Here is a 23,879-nt window from a genome sequence, read left to right as displayed (position 1 = left end):
AACACATTACACCATCAGCTCCACCAGGTTCACCGCTCTGACCTCTTCTACAGTACAAACACCTGGATGACTGAGTCTGGCCTGGACAGGGTTAATAAGTGGACTGAGTTGATATTGTCAAAGAAATGTTTTATTTTGGCAGCAGGGGGCGCTTGAACATAGCACAGGTTAAACCTACGAACACAAGTCTGAACATTCAAAACTTCATGATCTGTTCTCAGATGTTTGTCTGTCAACAACTTAAATGCATATTTGTGCTGAATAATCCACACACACACACACGCACAGAGACTCACACTCACACACTCACACATTTAAATGACATTCCAGTGCCTCACAGTTTACAATCAGAAGAAACCAGCACAATGAAAAGCAGATTTATACAGAAAAGCAGGAAAACATGACACACAGACACAGACACACAGACACACACACACAGACACACACACACAGACACACACACACAGACACTCACAGACACACACACACACTCTCACACACACACTCGCACACACACACACACACACACACACACACACACACACACACACACACACACACACACACACACACTCACACTCACACACAGACACACACACACTCATGGATGAACCCGTACGTTTACAGTGGACAGGGAATGCAGAGGCGTGGGAGCCGGCGGTCCCACTGCAGCCTGGGTTTGTTCGTAGATTTCTGTACGTTTATTTTTTCTTTGTCACTTTTTTTTTTTTGCAAACACGTTCACAACAGAACCTAACGAGTGATAAACATTCATGCCAAACCAAATGTCTATGCATGCAGTGTAAGAACAGGAGCGAACAAAGAGGAAAACCCCACAACAACAACAACAACAACAACAACAACAACAACATGGCTGCTGCTGCTGCTGCTGAGGATCTGAGCTTTACAAACCATCGTCATCGCCTTCATCATGTCCAACGGTGCCCTGACATCTCTTAATGTGTTTAAACTCCCCTGAACTCCAGGTCAAAGTTTTACCGCAGCTGTTGCTATGGTTACCTGTGGCCTGCGGATTGAAGCAGGAGGAAGGAGAGCGGCGGACTTCATGCCAGAACTCGAGCTGTGAACAAAGATGGACGCCCTGAGGGTCCAGGTGTGGAGCTGGAACACATTCATGGTGTCAGGCGTATCGGAGTCAATTTTACTGGGAGGATCACATCTAATGTATCTGCTGCCCCCCTGTGGTCATGGCAGAGAAAAAGGCAGAGAGGCTTGTCAGGTTGGTGTTTCCATCTGAACCAGCCTCTGGTGGCCGTCTGTGGTATTGCACATTGATTATCAGTGGGTACCTGAGCGGGTCAGAAGCAATCTGAGCATGTGCAGTATGATGTCTGTCACATGGGGAGATGCGGCGCCGTTTGGAGGCGTGCCGGATTGGACGGGTCAGTTTAGACTAAGATTTAGGATCTGGTCAGCTCATTGACCCAGATCGGGTCCTGGTCACACCCTGGCGGTTCTTGCATGAAGCCCTGTTAGCCTGTCATGGTTTTCACACTGAGCATGCTCAGCTGTGCGTCATGCTTTAATCAAGAAACTGAGAGAGAAAACACTGCCCCCCCACCCCCACATTAAAGTCACATGACACAGACAGACCGATGCTCCTGTCAGAGTATATGTTTGACACAGAAGACAGACTAGGAAGTAAAGTTTGGATGGGGGAGGGGTTATATTTATACAGATGCCCCCCCCCTCCATGTTTCCTGTTTTCATGCGGGGGCGTCTCTATCCAGAGGCGTTGATGTACAGCTGACTCTGCAGGATGTAGTCGATGACGGGTTGACTCAGGTAGTCCACGACATGGCCGTCACCGTGCTGCAGGGCCAGTCTGGGGGGGGCAGCAGGGGTCAGAGGTCAGGTGAGATTTTAAACACTGCCCATCATCATCATTTCTAACATCTACAGTGAGCCTTTCATGGACCTGATGGGTGTTGAACAGCACGTCCTGACCTGTGAAAGACATCCTGCCTCTAACTACATGCTGTCGCTGTTGCCTAGCAACCTGTATTTTGATCTGTGGCTGTCAGAAGGATGCGGGCCCTGAACTGGGACACATGGAGGGTGTGTGAGGCTCAAACACTACGATCAGGCTAACCCAGCCAGCTGTGGCTGATTGGAGTCATACCTGCTCTTGGTGGAGCTGACGATGGACATCGGGTGGGTCACGGCGTCCTTCACCACAGTGATGTTGTCCTGAAACAAAGATCAGAGTGTGAAAATGTTACCTTGAATGCTGGCTGCAGCTGGCAGGCGCTGACCTTGAACTTGCGCAGGATGGAGGAATGGTTCATGATCCTCTCCGTGTCGGCTCCATCACGAGGAACCACCACGATCCCAAACTCCCCAACGATGACCTCCATCTGAAAGCACAGAGAGCGCCGTCAGAGCTCCAGCAGGTCTCAGTGAGGGTGGAGCTGGTCCTGCAGTCAGCACCATTAAACCACTGCAGAGGGAGATGAGTTCTGTTTCCTGGGTTACCAGGACGAAGGATGAAGGAGCTTCTGTTTCCCACAAACACTTTTTTGTGATGTTTTTATGCACAAATTAGAACGTGTATAAAAACCGGTGGATGAATCATCCACTCTGATCACAGCAGGAACTCCACCCACCAAGGAAAAGTTAGCTGCAACTTTTAGTTCTCAACTTCAACAGGGAAGGATGGGACAGACTGGGCAGGGTTACATGTAGACGGGGTGGGGCTACATGTGAGTGGGTGGGGTTACGGCGTGCTTACATCACTGTCCTTCCACAGGCCAGGGATGCAGAAAGACTCCAGGAGATCACTGCCACACAGGAGCAAGATGCGCAACTCTACAGACGACAAACAGGCGGGAGGAGAGAGACAGTCCTCAGTAAACGTCACGTTTACCGGATCAGGAGGAAGAGGAGGGACGGCACAGACAGGGGGGGCACTCACCAATCTCCTCGTACCGCATCGCAGTGCCCAGGTTAGCATTTTCATCTGAGGACACACACACACACAGAGAACCTTCAGTCTGCTCAGTTTAGGAACTGTCTGCTGCTCCATTCTGTTCAGGTGTTCTTACCGACGAAGGTGAAGCGCTCGATGTGCGGGTGGACACAGCAGATTTTACCCAGGCTCTCACTGATCTTCCCCCACAGCTTGACTGACAGGAGGAAGGACAATGCAGGCCATCATCATCATCATCATCATCCTCCACATCATCATCATCCTCCTCATCACCATCATCATCATCCTCCTCATCATCATCATCCTCCTCATCATCATCATCACCATCCTCATTATCATCATCATCATCCTCATCACCACCACCATCATCATCATCACCATCATCCTTATCATCTTCCTCATCCTCATCATGACCATAACCATCATCATCACTATTATCTTCCTCATCACCATCATCATCATCATCACTATTATCTTCCTCATCACCACCATCATCATCATCATCACTATTATCTTCCTCATCACCATCATCATCATCACTATTATCTTTCTCATCACCACCACCATCATCATCATCACTATTATCTTCCTCATCACCATCATCATCATCACTATTATCTTTCTCATCACCATCATCATCATCACTATTATCTTTCTCATCACCATCATCATCATCATCATCACTATTATCTTTCTCATCACCATCATCATCATCATCACTATTATCTTCCTCATCACCATCATCATCATCCCCCTGTGGGGGACTAATAAAGGATTATCTTATCTTATCATCATCCTCATTAACATCATCATCCTCATCATCATCATCATCCGACTTTTAATCATCATCCTCATCATCATCACCATCCTCATCATCATCACCATCATCATCATCATCACCATCCTCATTATCATCATCATCATCCTCATCACCACCACCACCATCATCATCACCACCATCATCATCGTCACCATCCTCATTATCATCCTCATCACCACCACCATCATCATCACTATCCTCATCACCACCATCATCATCTGACTTTTAATCATCATCATCATTACCATCCTCATTATCATCATCATCATCCTCATCACCACCACCATCATCATCATCACCATCCTCATCCCCATCATCATCATCCTCATCACCACCACGATCATCATCATCACCATCCTCATTATCATCATCATCATCCTCATCACCACCACCATCATCATCATCACCATCATCCTTATCATCTTCCTCATCCTCATCATAACCATAACCATCATCATCACTATTATCTTCCTCATCACCATCACCATCACCATCATCATCATCACTATTATCTTCCTCATCACCATCATCATCATCACTATTATCTTCCTCATCACCATCATCATCATCACTATTATCTTCCTCATCACCATCACCATCATCATCATCACTATTATCTTCCTCATCACCATCATCATCATCATCATCACTATTATCTTCCTCACCATCATCATCATCATCACTATTATCTTCCTCATCACCATCACCATCATCATCATCACTATTATCTTCCTCATCACCATCATCATCATCACTATTATCTTCCTCATCACCATCACCATCATCATCATCACTATTATCTTCCTCATCACCATCATCATCATCACTATTATCTTCCTCATCACCATCATCATCATCACTATTATCTTCCTCATCACCATCACCACCATCATCATCATCATCACTATTATCTTCCTCACCATCATCATCATCATCACTATTATCTTCCTCATCACCATCACCATCATCATCATCACTATTATCTTCCTCATCACCATCATCATCATCACTATTATCTTCCTCATCACCATCACCATCATCATCATCACTATTATCTTCCTCATCACCATCATCATCATCACTATTATCTTCCTCATCACCATCATCATCATCCCCTTGTGGGGGACTAATAAATTATCTTATCTTATCTTAACATCATCATCATCATCATCATCCCCCTGTGGGGGACTAATAATGGATTATCTTATCTTATCATCATCCTCATTAACATCATCATCCTCATCATCATATCATCATCATCATCCCCTTGTGGGGGACTAATAAAGGATTATCTTATCTTATCATCATCCTCATTAACATCATCTTCATCATCATCATCATAGGGTTTGGTTCCCTTACTGGCTGTGGGTTTGTGGTTCATGTTGTTGTGGTTCTGGTAGATGGGTGAAGTCTGGTTCTGTGGCTGACCGATCACAGGTGTGGTTGACGGCGTGTTGACGTTGGACAGAATACAGCCAGTGACTCTCTGTGAGACAGAAACACCGGTGAACTTAGAAGCTCGATTCAGACCAGAAACGTTGCATCTGCTCTTCATCCATCAGAAAAATGTGGAAACGTGCTGAGGACTCGCCTTCATTAGGTCACGGTGATGCTCCAGCACGCTGCAGGTGGTCTGCCAGGTGTCCTGGTAACATTCCCAGGGGTCCACCCTGCACCAACACACACACACAGGTAGAGAAACACAAACACATCAGTGAGTGAAATGAGAGCTTTTATGTGAAACAGGAAGTTCTGTCTTTATCGATCACAACAATATTGAGGACATCTCACCTGATCCAGTCAGAGGACTGCACAGCCAGCTGACACATGGTGAGACGATGTCTGCTGTGCACAAGACCCTACAGAGACACAAAGCAGCTCCATCAGCCTGGAGCTGACATTAACCCACAAAGATCCACCAAGATGACCCGAGCACCTGCTGTAATTAGCATGCTAACCAGCTAATTTATACCAATTTTCAGCCACTAGGTGGAGCAGTGAGCCCGAGTCAGTCAATCCAGAGAGGCAGAAGTAATTACAGCACAGCAGACCCAACAGGACTCATTTCAACCATCTCTGTATTTTTCTCCATTGCTGTTGGTGACTGACTGTGTGTGATGAGGTCACCTCCATCATCAACCATCAGCTGCAGGAAACACACGATTCAGTCTGAAAGCAGCAGCAGAGACTCCTGATGTGGCTGAAACTGGATTTCTGTGGCATCTATTATTCATGATGTGTTTCTACAGCGCAGAGCAAAAGTAGGACAAGAAGACTTCATTAACTCCAGCAGCAAGAGGGAGACTACTGGAGCTGCAGCTGCAAGGACTGTGATCTACTGACAACACACAGACACACACAGAGACACACACAGACACAGAGACACACACACACTGAGAGACACACACAGAGAAACACACAGACACACACAGACACAGAGACACACACACACTGAGAGACACACACACAGACAGACACACACAGAGACACACAGACACACAGACACAGAGACACACACACACTGAGAGACACACACACAGACAGACACACACACAGACAACTGTCTGTGTGTGGGGGGCCTTTTACATAGCCCTGTGGTACTCCATCAGAGTGTGAGGAATAAATCTGTTGTCTCCATGCTCAGGTTCACCCTCACCTGCAGAGCCGTTGCCATGGAAACCATCCATTATCAATCATTTTTCTGCAGTAAAGTGGACACACACAGGTGCTTTGTGTTATTGTGACAACTTCAACAGCCTCGCTGCCGTGTCGCTGTGTCTGAGTTTAAACCAATCAGAAAGAACTGCAGTTCCTTTAATGGCCACTTGAGAGTTGTCTCCATGCAGCACATGCCCCGCCCCTTTGCCCATATTTAGAAGGTAGGTGGAGATAGGTGTTGCCAACATGGTGACAGATGGGGCCTCCACACTGAGCTAAACCTAAAGGTGACGTCACAGAGGGTCCATCCATCTTGGATCACAGTGGGGGGCTGTGTCTGAACTCACTCCCTGACCCCCTCAGGTGGAGCTCAGTGTAGGCCGCCACACAGTGACCCCACTGTGACCCCACTGTCATGACCTGACACCGACATTTCAGACTCCACCTCCGTCATTTTCTGTCACCGCTCAGCAAACACATAAGACAGCTAACGTTTCTTCCTGCAGGTCTGTGCAATGCATGATGGGACATGTCATTAAAATAATGACCATGGGATGGACACTACTTTTAATGATGCATTGTGGGATACATTGAGGGCCCTATATGGGGTCTATCATTCCTCACTAAGATTTCAGACAGCACTACAACATGGCGGAGGCTCTATATAGGAGATCAGCCCTGAACCCCACACTGCCCCCCTCAGGTCAGACTGTGACCTGCAGCTTTAAGGACTTGGTCTGGACTCACAGGCTTTCCGTAGGAGTCGTGCACGGGTGAGATGATCCCTCCAATCACAATGAAGCGTCCCGTCTTATGCAGGTATTCTCTGGCTTTTTCTGCAAAGAAACACACAAGATAAATGTTAACAATGATTAAAGGTGATCAATCAGCTGTTCTTGACTCTGATTGGCTGACCATAACAAACCCTCTGTCACATGTGAACTGAGCTTTAACTGTTGAACATGGAACCCTCATCTCTCTCTGAAGTCACCACAGCTGGAGCTCTGTTTAACCCGTCCCACGCCGTGTGGGTACCGGGTCAGAGCCGGGTCTGGATGAGTCAATAATATAACAACATGTGTAAACATGACTTCCTGTAATCCGGAGCTGATGACGCAGGAAACCCCCGCTCGCGCGCACACACGCGCGCTGGTTCCGGAGGTTCGGTTTCTGGCCTTTCTGCGCCACACATCGCGGAGTGATCGGCGGGGATTCGGGTTATCTGCCGGTCTCATTGTGGGTCTGGTGGAGCCGCTTCAGCACCGCCCTGCTGGACGCGGCCTGGCGGCCTGACGGCGCGCACACGGCCCGTCCAGGCTCCAGCGGACCCACACTGCGGCTCATCCGGAGGGTTCTGATGATGTTTATCCAAACACACACAGCCCCCCTCCCCCTCACAGATGCTCACCGAACATATGGATGTGTCCCTTGGTGATGGGGTTGAAGCTGCCGCACGACAGCAGGATGACGTGGGTCTTGGTGGTTTCTGTCATCGTGTTTTCAGTCCCGTGTACCGGCCCGTCCCGGTCCCGGTGCCGTGTGGTTCTGTGATGTTTGTAGGAGACAGCCGCCGCAGAGAGAGAGAGAAAGGATGAGAGGCAGGGAGAGAGAGAGAGGCGAGGCTGGAGAGGCTGCGGCAGGAGGAAGCAGCGTCAGCGCGTTAAAGAGGCACGCACACTGCTGCGCGCGGCCTGCGCGCCGTTCACGTGACGACACAGGTCAAACGTCCAGGAGCCACAGAGACGGACTGACCAGGTGAGGACCCGAACATGTCCATCACGTGACGTCCAGAGGGACAGCCCGGGCCTCCAGGGAGCTGGTCCTCATGATGGATCCACGGTCCTCATGATGGATCCACGGTCCTCATGATGTCACGGTCCTCATGATGGATCCACGGTCCTCATGATGTCACAGTCCTCATGATGGATCCACGGTCCTCATGATGGATCCACGGTCCTCATGATGGATCCACGGTCCTCATGATGTCACAGTCCTCATGATGGATCCACGGTCCTCATGATGGATCCACGGTCCTCATGATGGATCCACGGTCCTCATGATGGATCCACGGTCCTCAGCTCACACTGACCCGCTGTCCTGAGAAAAACACACCATCAAACACAAACACGAGGACAAAACGCTGTGACTCCCTGCAGGTCAGCAGGTGGCGCTACTGCGCCTGGAGCTGCAGCCGCTGTGACTGATATCAGCAGAATCTGCGGCACCGAGCCGAGAAGCTGTGGAACCTTAACGTGACCCAGATCCACACGCTGCAGATTATCATCTGAAGACTCACACAGGGATTAAAAACAAGCAGTGTGTGTGTGTGTGTGTGTGAGAGAGAGCTCACTGTCTATCAGAACTGTGTTTCGGCTGTCAGTGTGTGAAGAGGAGCAGTCTTCATCTGTTCCTGTCACATCGTCTTCAGAGGACCAGAGGTGGAGGAAGGACTGAAGCTCAGTACTTAAGTAAAAGTACAAATACCCAGCAAAACATATACTCCAGTAGAAGTGCTGCATCAACAATCCTCCTTAAGTAAAAGTCTTAAGTACTTTTAAATGTACTTAAAGTATTCAAAGTAAAAGTACACACACTGAATATATATGATTGATTTCCAAAGGATGTGAACAGGTTAAATAATCACAGTAAAATGGAGCATGTGTAGTTAATGTCCATGTCCAGAAGCAGCTGTGGACAGGTCTGTGTGTCCTGAGGCAGGCTGTGGGCATCAAGTGAACAGAGAGGCTGCTGATAACAAACAGGCATTCAGCATGTTTACTGTGTCAGTGTTCCTGCTGTAGATTCATGTGATGATTCATGTTCATCACACATTCATGGATGGACCTGTGTTAGCAGACAGCAGCTAACTAGTTAGCTCACTGAGCCAGAGCACCGGCATCATGACTGAGGCTCATTATAGAAACACAGCTGCTCCATGCAGAGTCTGACCTCACATCAGTCCATACTGTGTTCATCACATGGAACAAGGAACTACAGACACTGGAGACATGTAGTGGAGGAGAAAGGACAGGGGACAGCTGCAGCATGGAGTCAGAGGAGGAAGGATGAGCTGTGATTTTTACTGAAGTACAAATACATAAAACTTTACTTAAGTACAGGAACAAAGTACAAATACTTAGTTACTTTCCACCACTGCAGAGGACACTCAGGCAGCATCAGTGTCAGGGTGGAGTCAGGGCGGAGTCAGGCTGCAGTGTGTCTGCTCTAACCTCATGTTTGAACCCTCCGTCACGTTTTAAAGGTGTTAAATAAAAGTTATTTAAGAAATTTCCCAAAGGCAGGAGACCAGGACCAGGACTAGGACCAGGACCAGACACTCTGGACCTGTGCTAGTCTGCACAGAGGTGTATGTGTCTACACTGCTACTTCCTCACTTTAACCCTTCGTTTTACCTGCTGTTGCTGCAAGTCTCCAGAGGGCTGATGAAGTTCATCCAGCCTTCCTCTACACGCTGAGCTGCAGCCAGCTGCTGCCACGTGATTGGCTGACTGACTGTAAGGACTGACGGAGGCACAGTGCGGTCGGTGAGCGTCATTTATTCACACAAACTAACAAGGTAAACACAAAGTCTGTCACAACAACACAAACAGACACACAACCTGACAGATCGGGCAGGCAGTCATGGAGCAGCTGCATGTGTCGGGCTGTTGGTGTCAGGCAGCACCAGAACTGGCACCACCCACTCCTCCCCCACCTCCTCCCCCTCCCCCTCCTCCTCACCCCCCCCCCCCCCTTCTTTTCAACACTACGTTGCAGAAGATTTTTCAGACTTTGGACAAAAGCAGAGCGCTCATTCTCAGTAACTCAGTCACAGCAGCTCCCGGTGGGTCTCTGCGTGGATCTCTGAGTGGGTCTCTGGTCTCTGCGTGGGTCTCTGAGTGGATCTCTGAGTGGGTCTCTGGTCTCTGAGTGGATCTCTGCGTGGGTCTCTGAGTGGGTCTCTGAGTGGACCCATGATGTTTCGGGACCCCCTCTGGAGCCGCTCAGACCGAGGCCCGGGGCTTCCTCCTCCACCGGGGTGGCCGGCCGGCCGTGTGTGTTTTCATGTGGACGGTCAAATGAGTGTTTCGACTGAAGCTCTTCCCACATATCTGGCAGGAGTGCGGCCTCTCGCCCGTGTGGATGTTGGTGTGCCTTCTGAAGGTGGAGGAGTCGCTGAACCTCCTCCCGCAGGTGTAGCAGCAGTACGGCTTCTCCCCCGTGTGGATTCTGTAATGGTTCTTCATGGCGTACTTGAACTTGAAGGTTTTCCCACAGACGTCACATGTTATCGGTCTTTTAGCCGCCTCAGTGTCGCACTGACTCTCTGACACGGCACAGCGCTCTGCGATGTCACTGGGACTCATGTGGGACCCCGGGTCCACATGCTGGCCTTCGTCCTGATCCTGAGAGCTGTGAGAGGGGAGCTGCTCCTCATATGGAGGGGTCACCACAGCGAGGTCCGTCTCCTGCTTCAGGACGAGCTCTGCCTCCTCACCGCTGCACGCTGCCTCCTCTTCAGCATGTGGAGGGTCCTCCTGGTCCTCCTGGTCCTCCGGGTCCAGACTGGGGCTCCTGTGCTGCTCCTCCTCCTGACAGACATGCTGCTGTGGGGGCTCTGCAGGGGACAGACAGGATGTGAGGGGTTAACTTGGAACATGCTAACTCCTCATCCTTGTTCTGATGACAGAGGATGAAGAGTCTCCGTCATCCAGGTCATTTTCATTGGACCGTTTTATGACGTTTCTCTGCTCCTCCAAGCAGCGTCACCAGCTCTGTGATTATAACCGCAGCTAGCCTGTTAGCAGCTAGCCTGTTAGCAGCTAGCCTGTTAGCAGCTAGCCTGTTAGCCTGTCCGCCGTGCATACCTGCTAGCAGCCGTACTTCCGGACTCCAGGTGCTGTGCAGCAGCCGACGCTGCCGGTCCAGCTCCTGCTCGTACTGGACCACGGTCTGCTCGAACACTCGGAAGATCTCGGCCGCCGCCGCGGTGAGCCGCTCGCTGATGAACTCCCTCAGAAACTCCACGGCCGGGGCTCTGACCTCAGTCATATCGATCCGTCACCAAGAAGACCCGCTGCCAGGAAAAGAAAGGGGGCTGCTGCGTTCAAAGAGAACCCGGAAGTATAGGACCACAACACTACGGAAACCCCGAAGGGACAGTCTACCGCTCTGTGCGGACATTTGTCTGATAATATCGCAAACTATTCACATCACATGTCTTTCTAATATCTGATGATCTCCGCCCAGAGCTGCTCAGCCACTGGGTCACTCCGTGTCAGAAGAGAAGGGGGCCGGACCGCACTGATCCAGCACCGACCTGCTTTGCTGGATCACTTCGGTCCACAGCTACAGGATTATTAGGGCCCGAGCACCGAATGGTGCAAGAGCCCTATTGAAACCCTAGGATTATTACCCCCCCTGAGATCACATGTTTGGGCCTCAACAGGCTCAGACTCACCAGACTCGGTAGAAAAATTCATTCACCTGAAAAAATTTGAAATTTGCTGACTTTTGAAACGCACATAGGAAAATGGCCCCAACGCGTAGCCCCTCTGGCCAGTTTGACACAGGATTATGAAAATTGGCACACATATGTATCACCTCAAGACGCACAAAAAAGTCTCTTGGACCCCCCCTCCAAACCCAACAGGAAGTCCGCCATTTTGACTGTTGTGGCCATTTTTTGCCTATGTGTGACCCTGCTGCAAAACCTTTCATACCTCGCATACTTCATCAAATCCAGCTGAAATTCACTGTGTCCACTCAGGACACCATAGGGAATAGACGCATTCCAAAACTCTTTCAAAAGTATTACCGTGTGGTGGGGGCGTGGCCTCAAAGTTGACCAGTCACCATTACAAAGGAACTCGCTGTGTTTTATGCAGTATTACCCATATACTTCATGCAATGTGGACAAAATCTTACAGTACTGCTATGGACCCGAGTCTAAACAGATATATATGCTAATAGGATGATACCGTCATAGCGCCACCTACTGGTAGCAGGAAAGTTTGGTTGTAAACATGTGTTTGTTGTACATCTGTGGAAATGAGAGGAGAGCATAGCACAGGAGACAGCGAGGGCCCCACGGATCACAGGGAGCGCGAGGGCCCGCAGTGCTGCGTGCAGCTTTACTTCTGAAAGTAACACACACCCCCTGCTGTGCATCAGTCAGTGCTTTTTGTTTAAAGTTGAACAACTTGTTGTTTGTTAACAATATGTTTTGGGGCGTTTCAGATTAGGATTAGGAGATTAGGAGTATTTTCAGTCTGTTTCCTGATGGCAGCAGACTGAAGAGGTGGTGTGAAGGGTGGAGGTGGTGGTGGAGGGGGTCTCCTGTGACGCAGAGGGCCTTTGGTGAGTCTGCTGTCGTAGAGGTCTTGGAGGGAGGGGAGAGGGACGCCGATCATCCTCTCAGCTGCATCACTGTGCCATGGAGCCTCTTCCTGCAGGTGGAGCTGCAGGCTCCGCCCACACAGTGGTGCAGCTGGACAGGACGCTCCACCTGCCCCTCTATAGAAGCTGCACAATGTTCTAGTGTGAGCTGCCAGCTGCTGACGTCATCACAGAAGGAGCGGAGGCGGCTTTCTTGTTAAGTTTTTATTATGCTTAAAAAAAGAAAATTAAAAGACAGAGGTGGTGATCAAAGAAAAAGAAAAATATATATTCAAATATCTTCATACTTTTCTATTCATATATGATTACCAATGCAAAGAAAATAATTCGTAGTAGTAGTGCTTAAGTAAAGTTCAATATAGACTTTTATTATAACAAAATAGGCAGTTTACCGAAGGGTTAAATATCTGTCAAAATCTCATTGTACAATAACGGTCTGAGGACAGCCGGAGGCGGCGGCTCGCCCCCAGGCTCAGCCGCACGTCACATGGTCGACATCGTTTTCCTGGTAAGACACTGACGCTGCGGACGTCACAGGGGGCGTCCTGCAGGGTCCGGACCTGCCTGGTAGAGGGCGCCACTGAGTCTCAAAGCTTCTGAGACGTGTTCTGAAGACCTGACGGCAGGAACATGTTACAAATGTGTCGGCGCTCTTCTGTAAAAATACTTTCATCTAATTATGAAATAATTCTGTAAAAAATACTTTCATTTACATCCTGCATCATAACGAGCTGATAAAATAATTTTCTTGTAATAAAATAATTTTCTCATTTGGTGATTTTTCTTTTTTTAAGCTGTGTGGAGGATTTGAGGGTCCTGACACATGATTCCTGATAAACTCCTGTTGTATTTGTGGTCACATCACTTTTGTGAATCAGCTACTTTTCTGTAGTTCAGATGATCTTCATCTAAATCATTCAGGTTTTTTAATAATGGATTTAGTGAGAACAGGATAAGATTATGAGCAGAAGGAGTTAAAGAGGTTTCCTGTAATAACGATCATCTTAATAAATCTATTTATGTCATAACTGATATTTTTCTTCTTTGGTGACTGAAACCGTGTGAGAGGATGGACCTTCCTGCAGTCAGACCTAAGAACGTGTTCAGATCTTAGCAGCTGCTGCTCTGTTCCTTCACTCCTCATGTTTTTAACTGATCAGTCGAAATCTCTCCTGCACGGCGCCCTCTAGCAGCAGAGCAGGAACCTGCGGCGTCCTGACGAGCGTCCAGCAGCAGTGAGGAGCAAAAAAAAAAAAAAGTCAAACTAAACATGAACAAAGTTTAAAAAAAGATGAACGCAGAACAGAAGCGGTGACATCACACGCTGAGGTGAAGGGGCTGATGGGAAATAAAGGGGCGGAACACACATGCTGTTAAAGCTGAAACGTGCAAAGTTTTGCTTTTTGTGTCTCTGCTTCATCCGGACTGACGCTGCCTGAGACTGAAACTCCGCTCGCCTTACAGACAAAAAAAGGGGAAAAACCCACAAACAAAAACTAAAGTTAAAAGACTTCGTACGCTGCTTCTTTGTCACGAATCCACCGCCTCCTCCTCCTCGTAAAGGAGCCGTACCATGTGACGCCATTAAATGTCCAGTGACATCATTAAGCTTCTGATGATGTCATTAAACTTCCTGTGTGCTTTACTCTGCGGGTCAGAAAACCTGACGATGGAGTCTGATGGAGGCCTGCAGGTGGAGTCTTCTGCTCGATGAAACGTGAGGAGGAGCAGCAGCCCGCTCCGCCTTCATAACTTCTCCTTGGACTGAACCCAGATGAAGGGACCCGACTGCTCCTCGATGATCTGCTTCACCTGGTCGTAGATCTCCTCCAGAGTGTCGCCCTGCACGATGGCTGCAGACACAAACAGAGCATGCTCAGTGACGCTGTTCATGTCAGACACACAAATCTATGGATACAGTTTCAAATGTGGGAAGATGATTCAGTCTGGAGACGCACGATGTTCACAGACACACCAATCAGAACTCAAACACTAAACCACTACTCAACTCAAACCACATCCTGCTCAGAACCACCAGGAAGGCGGCCATGTTGTGGACAGGACCTGGACTCTCTGACAGAGGAGGACGGGGTCCAAAATAAAGACCAAACTGGACCGTCCCTCCCACCCGCTCCACACTGTGCTGACCAGCTACAGGAGCTCGTTCAGCAACAGACTCCGACTCCCACGATGCACCACTGAGAGACACAGGAAGTCCTTCCTGCCTCAGTCAAACTACTGAACTCTGACTGAAGCATCATCACAGCTTCAAACTGCTCAGTTACAGTAACTGAGTTTATCTTCTTTGATCTGCTTTATGTGTGTGTGTGTGTGTGTGTACATGTTCTTCTTCTTCTGTTGCTGTGTGTCTGTGTGTGTGTGTGTGTATATAAGAGTTTTTGCTTGTGTTTTTGTATTTATTGTTTTTTGATACGCTGCTACAAGTTAATTAATAAAGTTAATATCTATCTTTCTAAAACAGGACAGGAAACTCTTCCTTTTCTTTAAGATATGAACACTGCTGGGATGTCCTGGAGACGGATCACCGCGGCGACCGTCCCAAACACCAGCTCTCCACCTGACATATACAGAGAAGGTGACACGTGCTGTGTTTATTGGTTTTCAGCCATTGATCGCCCTCAGACGGTTCCAGACAGAGATCTGATCACAGTGTCTGATTCTGTGGGGAGAGTTAACCCCGTGCAGCCAACAGCAGAGGCCGTGCAGTGAAGGTTAAACATGGCCGATCCACCACAAACTAAGACAGATGATTTCAAAGTGTGTCGATGGCCACACTGACTATCACTCTGGACTAATCCATCACACAGTGAATCTGAGGGGTCGGGCAGCCCTGGATGATGTCACAGACTGACCCTGAAATGACCCCGCGTGACACACGGGTACATAAACACACTGCTCTGCTCTCCCAGGTGTTTCCTTTAACCTGCCGCAGCGTCTCCATGGAGACGGTCCGATGTGGAACCTTCAGGGTGATGACGCCTGACCTGTGAAATGCTCGGTGAACTCCTGCTCCAGCTTGGTGGCTCTGTCGAAGGTTTTCCGGCCCTGCTCGTCCGTCAGGCGTTTGTTCATCTCCCTGTGAAAACAGACAGGTTCAGCTCGGCCCGTCAGACGGAGGACCAGCAGAACCAGGAGGAGGTGGCTCACTCACATGATGTTCTCCACGGACTTGGGTTTGATGAAGATGGCGATGGGGTGCAGCTGCGCTAGCTGGAGTCTCTTGATGGCGTTCCCCGACACGTCCAGGATGCAGTGTTTGCCCTGAACACAACAGCGGCGTGTTTCTGACTGATCATGGACAGGAAGTGACTGCGTGTGAGAGCGCCCCCTGCCGGCCCTACCTTCTCTGCCACCTCTCTGACCGACTGCACGCTGGTCCCGTACAGGTGGTTGTTGTACTGGCCCGCCTCGATGAACTTGTGGTCCTGGATGTCCTTCTCCATCTGCTCTCTGGAGACCACGAAGTGATAATCTCTGCCGTCCACTTCGTAGTCTCGCTTCGGCCGCGTCGTATCTGATGGAAGAGGGGGAGGAGGAGGAAGAGGAGGGGGAGGAAGAGGAAGAGGAGGAGGATTCATTTCCACATGAAAACAAGACGCTGTCCTCCTGGGGGACTCATGTCTCGCAGACTTACGTGGGACACAGGATCCGAACTTGTCGGGGAACTCTGAGATCAGGTCATCGTTGATCCGATCCTTCATGGGGCCGAGGATGATGACGGGACGGGTGTAGTTCACTGTCAGAGGGACAGACAGGAAGTGATGCAACAGAGCGACCAAACATCTGCAGACACAGTCTAAGAGTGTTTATTGGAGTCTCACCTTCCTGCTGGATGACGGGCTCATACGACAGAACGTACTCCTCCTGTCCACCTGAACACACACACACACACACACACTGTGAGGGGCGCTGCAGACAGCTGCACTGACAGGATGAAGGTGAGGAGGAGGAGGGAGGTGAGGGTCTGCGATTAATGACTCAGGCCTGATGAGGGCCACAGACTGCTTCCTGTCCTCACTCACATCTTCCAAACTCAAACAGTCCTGTGGACGCAGGACGCTGGCTAACACAACCAGAGACAGACGCAGACGTGGCGATACTCTGAGAGGACAGGTCCCGGCTCAGTTCATTCATTCTGTTCATATGTGTGTTCAGTGTTTGACGTGTGCTGCTGCTACTTACACCTAATGTCCCTACGGGGACTGATAAAGGAGAAGTAAACTTAATCTTAATCCGTGTGTTCTTGTCAATTTATCTTTTAAATTGGTTTTTAAACTCACTTCCTGTTTCAAAGAAGCCCTTTGATGTCATCAGGATACTTTTCATAAAGCAGCTGCATGTTAATCTGCAGCAACACGGATTTAATCTGAAGTCTAAAACAAGACGTCAGGACTCCTCAGAGCTGCGTGAGGAGGAAGAATGTTGGATGATTTGAAGACATCCTTCAGGAATATTCCATGACTGTGGGAGGAACTGAAAGCTCTTACAGGTTCGACCCTGAGGCCGGACTGTGTGTGTTTGTGTTTATGAAAGAATCCGTCCACACAAAGACCACAGGGTGTCGTCAGCAGGGGGCGCTCTCACACATGCAGCAGCAGCTTTAATGCAAACAGGCCATCAGGAAGCAGCGTTAGCGAGGACGTAAACTGTGTGTGTGTGAGGTCATGCTGTTATCGGCCAATCAGCAGCCTGCGCTCGTTAACAACAGTGAGGGAGTTAGCAGTTAGCGGGGTCAGAGGTCACGCCGGCCGTTAGTCATTCCGGCGTCACACTTACGGTAGCTACTCTCACTATCGCTGGCATTAGAGGTCACTTGTTCTGCAATCACAACAGAAAACACAACGGGTCAGCAGGCGCCTTCCCACAATGCTTTGCACTGAGACAAGATGGAGGAGCAGACGGAGCTCCTCTCCGCAGACAGAAAACAGAACCATAAAAATCACAACCTGTCCGACTCGTGTGCACGTAGTGCACGTCACACACACACTCACTCACACACACAACACACACACTCACACAGACTCACACAGACAACACACACACTCACAGACTCACACAGATAGACACACACACTCACACAACAGACACAGACAACACACACACACACACACACAGACAGACACACACACACACACATCATTAAGCTCTGGGTTCTGTGCTGATGACTGAACCACTGAGTTCACTTAAGATTCTTCAGTGAAGAAGAATTTTCACCATGAAACAAATCAATAAAAATATTGATACGTGTCAGGTAGGATAGGGTTAAACTTCTACTTCAGTCACAGAACTCAGAGCTGCAGCTTCATCCACACACAGATCTGAAAATATTCAAAACACAAATGAACGGAGTGATGATCTGCAGCGAGCGTGAAGACGTCCTCAGATCCTGAGCAGAAAACACCACGAGGAGACTGAGGAGGAGGAGGAGGAGGAAGAGGAGGGCTCAGCCTCTGTGTGTCCACCAGGATCATCGTCAGCCTCCGCCGTCTGTTCACTAATGTCTGAATGTATCAGAAAAGGTTTGACGCCTCTCCTGACAGTGAGTCTGGATGTTTAACCACCTTCTGACACTGTCCCTCAAACTGTTGAAACATTCTATCAGTGATATGTTTCATTGTTCATCTTCCACAGCTACATTAACAGAGGAAGGTTTCAGACTGTCTGATGACGTGTGAACGCATCACGTCAGACTGATCACATGTCTGAGGTACAAACACACCCAGGCCTCCATGATCATGTGACCAGCAGTCACCTGACAGGCAGGCAGACAGTGGCTCACAGGGTTAATGGATGTCTTATTAGACAGGTGGAGGCTGACGGAGGATGCTGGTGGAGCCCAGGAGGCTGATGGGAGTTCAAGGTGGGGACACACTTACTGTGGCCTTTGGATAGCATGTCGTCGTTGTTGTCCTGCAGTCAGCAGAGCCGAGTGAACGATGAGAAGAAAACAACCACAAAAACACAAAGTTACTGAGATACGGCGACAGATGGAGAGAGCAGAGGGAACACAGCCGGTCAGCACGGAGACAGGGCGGCCATTTTAGCTCCGCGGAGGACGGACTACGCCTCCAGGTTTATAGACAGATACTTTATTGATCCCCGAGGGGAAACTCAGGAGCGAGTGTGTGTTCTAGTTGACAAACATAGTCGATTGTTAGAGCCAGGCCCTGTTGCCATGACAACCAGCAGCAGCATGCCGCCACCAGCTGATCTCTCTTCCTGTCACCTGGCCAATCGCCTTTCAGACCGACCGCCTGCCCCGCCTCCCCCCGACGCACTGTACTTACGGTCGACGTCACTGGTCTCCTGCTCGCTCGGATCTTTGCTCTTGTAGAACAGAAGCTTTCGGGAAAAGAGGTTCTTTTTACGCTTGTCATTGAGAGACTGCTGAGGAGGAAGAGGAGGAGGAGGAGGGGTGATGGAATATAAAAAAACAGAGGAGGAAGAAGGGGAGATGAGGGCGTCTGATGTTGGTTTGTCTTCCTTCTACACAGCACTGAACAGAACCAGAACCTCCTGCAGTGACGCTGCTGTCAGGGGTTCAGCAGCTGGATTTTCCACAGTGTCAGTGAAGCAGCAGAGGTCAAAGAGGAGCAAACATGCTGACGACATGCAGAGACAGCAGCTACGGGCCCAGAGAAGCGTTAATGTCAGCACACTCCTTACTCCTGTTCTGTCTAAGGCCGCAGACCGGCCGCAGACGCACAGCGATGCCTTCAGGTAACGCTCAGTGAAATCACTTCAGGCTTCAGTCACTTCCTGCAGCTGCTGCTTTCACCTGTTTCCACCTGACTTTGCACCCACTGAGGGGTTTCAATGCACTTCCTGATGGTCCCTGAATGCATCACATGTGTAAAATATTTGATCAAACCTTTCTATTCCACATCTGAGTTAAAATCCTCTAGAGATAAGACTCAGTACAAACTAAAAGTTCTGCCCTCCTCAGCAGCCAGCAGGAAGCCATGATGGAGTCACAGCGGTCACATGACCAACACTCCTGCAGCTGATTCCTGTATTTCTGGGTCAAATGTAAACAGAGATTATACCGTTTGTCTTTGTCTTGTAATACAAACTGTGCCCTCTGTTGGTCTGTAAACATATTCGAGGTTCCCTGGACCAGCAGGTCTGTCCAATCAGGAAGAAGGTGTCATGTGGCACCTGTGTAAGTAGCTCGTTTTAGCCACCAGGGGGCAGCAAAACCAGCTGAACAGAAATCGACCACATGCTGCTCTGTGTGTTCGGCTCATCTTCGCCTGAGTCCAGAACCGAAACCAGAAGCTACAAGTGGCTGAAAACATGCAGCTGATCGCACGCCTACGTGTCAGCAGGTCAGGCTCCGCGTTGGTAGGAGGCGGGCCTAGTGACATCATCAGATCATGCCGTTATCCAGCAGGAGTGAGCGAGCAGGGTGAGAGAGGTGAGTGGTGAGGAAGAGGAGGAGGAAGGTGAGCAGCAGTCAGACATCAATGTCAAGCGTTTTTTAACTCTGTACGACGGGTGGAGGAGTGGGGGTGGGGGTGGGGGTCATGCAGGTGCCCCCCCTCCTCCCTCCGTCAGTCTACATGTTAGAGAGCGGGCAACATCTGGCGACGCGTGTTAAAGCGGCACACGGTTTAAAGGTGCGGGGGAGGCGCTGCTGCGGTTTGGTGAAGAAGAAAACATCAACAACAACAACAACATGCTGTTAACTGTAAACTGTAGACACTCATTAGTAGGTGGAGGTCAGCTGGCTGCGGCACCGTCAGTCTGACAGGTCATAAACCTGCGTCATGTGACATCGTTCTGGGGTTTAAACACTTTCCTTCTGTGATGCAGTAAATCTGTTCTAAGCTTCCATGTACGACTCGTCTCACACTTCATGCACTGACTGTCCTGGTGTCACTCACCCCTCTGTCTCGAGACTTGGCGTTGAACTTGACCGTCTTTAGTCTCGCCCGCTCCTTCTTCTCCACCCTGTGAACAGACAGGACGCCGGTCACACCTGTGCTAATGTGACCAGTGGTTCTACTTGACCTCAGAGCGTGTGTGTGTCTGTGTGTGTGTGTGTGTCGTGTCGGACTGACCGTCTTTTGCTGGGGATGACCCCCACCTCCTCCACCTCTCCCTGCGCCGTCAGCTGTCTGGCCTGCCACCACTCGTCGTCAGAGGCGTTCACCACATGAAGAATGTCCCCAAACTTAAAGTTGAGTCCCTGACTGGGCAGACCGGAGTCTCTGGTCTTATCGTAGTCAAACAGAGCTCTGAGACACACACACACAGATACAGATTTTTATTATTATTTGGCAAACGATATTTGAATGTCTGTCCAATAAAAAGACCGGCGCTCCAGGCGTGTCGCCAGGCGTTCTGTGGTCCTCTCACCTGACGTACAGCGACCTCTTCTGACTCGTCCGCAGAGACCCGGAGCCTGAACTGATGCTGCTGTTCATCATCTGCTCCCGCAGGTCGTGGATCTTTGCCTCAAAGCGGCTGTACTCTGAGCAGAGAGTTCACACAGGTCAAAGGTCAGGAGCTCCACGCCGACATAAAAACATCCTTTAAACGCCACATGTTCTCCAACACAACAGGCAGTAAATAAACATCTGTGATTCCAATCAAAGTGTTCCAGAGAGGAATCTAACTAATGAATCCTCCACCTCGTGTCTCACCCTCTGGCCTGTAGTGGGCGATGATGGTCACCGTCTGCCCGGCGTTCTTCAGAGCGGCGGCGGCCTGTTCGTGGGTGGCGTTACGGAGGTCCACGCCGTTCACCTGCAGAGAGCAAGAAGCAGCCACAGACAGCGAACAGTGAGACTTTAAGGAAAATCCCTCACACCGCGTGTGTGTGCGTGTGTGTGCGTGTGTGTCTGTGTGTGTGTGTGTGCGTGTGTGTGCGTGTGTGTCTGTGTGTGTGTGTGTGCGTGTGTGTCTGTGTGTGTGTGTGTACGCACAGAGACGAGTCGGTCTCCTTTCCTCAGCTCTCCGCAGAGGTCAGCTGGTCCTCCGGCGAGGATGAAGGAGATGAAGATCCCCTCTCCGTCCTCCCCGCCCACGATGTTGAACCCCAGCCCCGTCGCTCCTCTGTGCAGCACCACCTTCCTGGGCTCCCTGTTGGTCCACACACAGCAGCTGTCAATCATCCTGACGTCATGTGACCCGTCAGCCTGTGACAGCTGCAGGTTCACACCAGCAGAGGGCAGAGCAGCGGAGCTCCGTCCCAAATGTTTGTTTCTCTGCTCTGTGAAACATTTAAAGTTCAGGTCTATTTAACCCCTGAACTTCACACAGTTAAAGACTACAAACAGTTAACTGTTGGTTTTCACACAGGTGGAGGACTTCATGCTGCAGTGAGCCCACGCTGACACGTGACAGGAAGAGCTGGGGGTTCAAAGGGTTAATAAAAAACACATGTCCATAGATAATAAGCAGGCAGCTGCATCAGTGAAGTATCTGTCCTCACCGGGTCACATCGTCCTCTCCCAGCACGCTCTTCGGGGTCGGGGAGTAGCGCCCTGAGGGTGCCGGCGGAGGCAGGGGCTGGCCCAGGAAGCTGGGCGGGCTGATATGGTTCTCCATGTGCTGGGAGAACGCTGGAACGGAGAACACAGAGTTAAATGAAGCCTGGTGCGAGTCTCTGCTCTACACCCTCCTCTGACCGGCTCCTGTTACCATCCGACCGGACGAGGCCGCCGCGGGTCGTAGACACACGAGCTGCCGGAGACACAGCTGTGTTTTTATAAGAAGAGTCTGAGTTTAAGTAAAGCTAAATAAAGTTTAGTTAATCTTCAGTGTCGCCCCTCAGCCTCCTGAACATGAACCTGTCTGTGAGCAGGGGGGATGACATCATCACAGCAGTGTGACAGCAGACTGAATGACCTCTGACCCCCCTCGCTGAGTGTTACTGTGCTGCCGTGTGGACGCGGCTCGCTGATTGGATTTGATGGTCGTCCTTCACGCGTCTCAACATCAGCTGAGGGAGGGGGGCAATAACACAGAAGGAGGAAGAGGAGGAAGAGGAAGAGCTGGTGTCTGTAATTACATGAAGCTTCTAGTGATGTCACCCAGAGCACCACAACACATTGAATGTTTGCAGTGTGTTTTTATCAGTTCTGTCCTCACATGAGAAACACAGGAACTGACCAGGAGCTGTCAGGTGTTTCAGGCTCTGGGTCTAGAGCTGCTGATTTATTATTTCATGATGCTGACACTGCCGTAAACATAAAACTAGAGGCCCTCGGGGGCCATTTTAGGCCCACCTGACCTCAGGAACCGGAACTGAAGATCAGGAGCAGTGCATCAGTCCAAACCTCTGCTGTGCTCCGACCTTCCTGCCAGCACTGTGTTTGTTGAGCGTGTTCTTTTCGCTGTGATGTTGGCGGCTGAAGACTTCAAACCATCCGGTCTCTGTTGGTTCTCCTCACTCTGTGGACTTTAATAGAACTTTATTTAACACTGTTCCACCTCAGGACGAGTTCTGGTTCCTCCGCTCCTGATCGATCCTCTGACTTATTGATGGTTTCCATCAGTGTGTCCTGGTCAGGCGGTTTAGCTGGAAATGGTTTCCTCCTGCTGTCCTTCCACCAGGGAGCCGCTGGGAACAGATCCAGAGACCGTGCTCTGAATGTGCTCCAGAGGAGCGTCTTTGAAACGTGTCACTCCACATAATGCCACTGGGAGCGTCCCCACCCCCACCGACACCCCCACCCACAGGATGCTGATTCTGATTCCAAGACTCACTCAAGGTCAAGATCAGAGAGTCCCCCGCATCACATCTACGACCAGCTAATCTGCTCTGTGGGATGTTAGCTTAGACTACGAACCACAGAGAGCGTGTCCTGGTCTGACCGAGCACACTCACAGAAACCTGCTTATATGTGGAGGGAAAGACATCCACTCACAGTTGGTAAGGTCCGGAGGGGCGAAGCTGTCGTTCATGAAGACACTGTTGGGTTTAGCCACTTTCAAGTAGACCACATCAGAAGTGTTTTTCAAGGCAGTGACGGCGTGTTCGTGGCTCACCTCCTCCAGGCAAGCGCTGTTCACCTGAACACA

General features: G+C 49.9%; 3 protein-coding genes across 23 annotated transcripts in view; all 3 read right to left on the bottom strand.

Annotated features, from left to right (window-relative positions):
* Positions 1-499: 499 nt before the first annotated feature.
* LOC114449603 (nicotinamide/nicotinic acid mononucleotide adenylyltransferase 2) lies at positions 500-8,091 on the bottom strand. The gene is made up of 11 exons (XM_028427413.1): positions 7,837-8,091; positions 7,176-7,264; positions 5,562-5,629; positions 5,362-5,440; positions 5,130-5,256; positions 3,066-3,146; positions 2,936-2,980; positions 2,753-2,829; positions 2,277-2,378; positions 2,144-2,211; positions 500-1,846 (listed from the first exon to the last, which is right to left on the bottom strand). The coding sequence occupies exons 1-11, from the start codon at positions 7,919-7,921 to the stop codon at positions 1,744-1,746; spliced, it is 924 nt and encodes a 307-aa protein (XP_028283214.1). The 5' UTR covers positions 7,922-8,091; the 3' UTR covers positions 500-1,743.
* Positions 8,092-10,188: 2,097 nt separating this feature from the next.
* On the bottom strand, positions 10,189-11,669 carry LOC114449606 (zinc finger protein 79-like). 2 transcript variants are annotated; one of them, XM_028427417.1, is made up of 3 exons: positions 11,297-11,669; positions 11,021-11,046; positions 10,189-10,975 (listed from the first exon to the last, which is right to left on the bottom strand). In XM_028427417.1, exons 1-3 carry the CDS (start codon positions 11,478-11,480, stop codon positions 10,433-10,435), a joined length of 753 nt encoding a protein of 250 aa, XP_028283218.1. In that variant the 5' UTR covers positions 11,481-11,669; the 3' UTR covers positions 10,189-10,432. The 2 variants fall into 2 exon arrangements, with proteins under 2 accessions (XP_028283218.1, XP_028283217.1); XM_028427416.1 differs by having other exon boundaries at positions 10,193-11,046; positions 11,297-11,662.
* Positions 11,670-13,016: 1,347 nt separating this feature from the next.
* LOC114449578 (discs large homolog 1-like protein) overlaps positions 13,017-23,879 on the bottom strand; it is a 61,496-nt gene continuing 50,633 nt past the window's right edge. For 7 of the 20 annotated variants that reach the window (XM_028427341.1, XM_028427344.1, XM_028427345.1 and 4 more), the window contains 14 exons: positions 23,726-23,870; positions 22,288-22,417; positions 21,779-21,935; positions 21,497-21,599; positions 21,210-21,324; positions 20,912-21,088; positions 20,735-20,801; positions 19,136-19,235; positions 17,625-17,666; positions 16,670-16,720; positions 16,190-16,584; positions 16,000-16,109; positions 15,833-15,924; positions 13,017-14,680 (listed from right to left, as the gene is read on the bottom strand). In XM_028427341.1, the coding sequence (XP_028283142.1) occupies positions 14,574-14,680; positions 15,833-15,924; positions 16,000-16,109; positions 16,190-16,584; positions 16,670-16,720; positions 17,625-17,666; positions 19,136-19,235; positions 20,735-20,801; positions 20,912-21,088; positions 21,210-21,324; positions 21,497-21,599; positions 21,779-21,935; positions 22,288-22,417; positions 23,726-23,870 (1,791 nt within the window). In that variant the 3' untranslated portion in view covers positions 13,017-14,573. Of the gene's footprint in view, positions 14,681-15,832; positions 15,925-15,999; positions 16,110-16,189; positions 16,585-16,669; positions 16,721-17,624; positions 17,667-18,724; positions 18,759-19,135; positions 19,236-20,734; positions 20,802-20,911; positions 21,089-21,209; positions 21,325-21,496; positions 21,600-21,778; positions 21,936-22,287; positions 22,418-23,725; positions 23,871-23,879 lie in introns of all 20 variants that reach the window. The other 13 variants (XM_028427361.1, XM_028427346.1, XM_028427362.1 and 10 more) reach the window with 5 other exon arrangements.

Source organism: Parambassis ranga, chromosome 17 (assembly GCF_900634625.1).
Source record: "Parambassis ranga chromosome 17, fParRan2.1, whole genome shotgun sequence".
In the NCBI taxonomy this organism is placed as follows: Eukaryota; Metazoa; Chordata; class Actinopteri; family Ambassidae; genus Parambassis; species Parambassis ranga.
The sequence above is the reverse complement of the archived record's forward strand: the minus strand, read 5'-3'. Positions and strand labels throughout refer to the sequence as shown.

Excerpts from the sequence above, each read along its gene's own strand:
- LOC114449603 (XM_028427413.1), bottom strand. The coding sequence starts at position 7,921 with ATGACAGAAACCACCAAGACCCACGTCATCCTGCTGTCGTGCGGCAGC. Across the intron at positions 3,147-5,129 it reads GAACCACAAACCCACAGCCA|TCAAGCTGTGGGGGAAGATC; the intron begins GTAAGGGAACCA and ends TCCTCCTGTCAG. Across the intron at positions 2,830-2,935 it reads GATGCGGTACGAGGAGATTG|AGTTGCGCATCTTGCTCCTG; the intron begins GTGAGTGCCCCC and ends TGTCGTCTGTAG.
- LOC114449606 (XM_028427416.1), bottom strand. The coding sequence starts at position 11,480 with ATGACTGAGGTCAGAGCCCCGGCCGTGGAGTTTCTGAGGGAGTTCATC. Across the intron at positions 11,047-11,296 it reads GGAAGTACGGCTGCTAGCAG|AGCCCCCACAGCAGCATGTC; the intron begins GTATGCACGGCG and ends TGTCCCCTGCAG.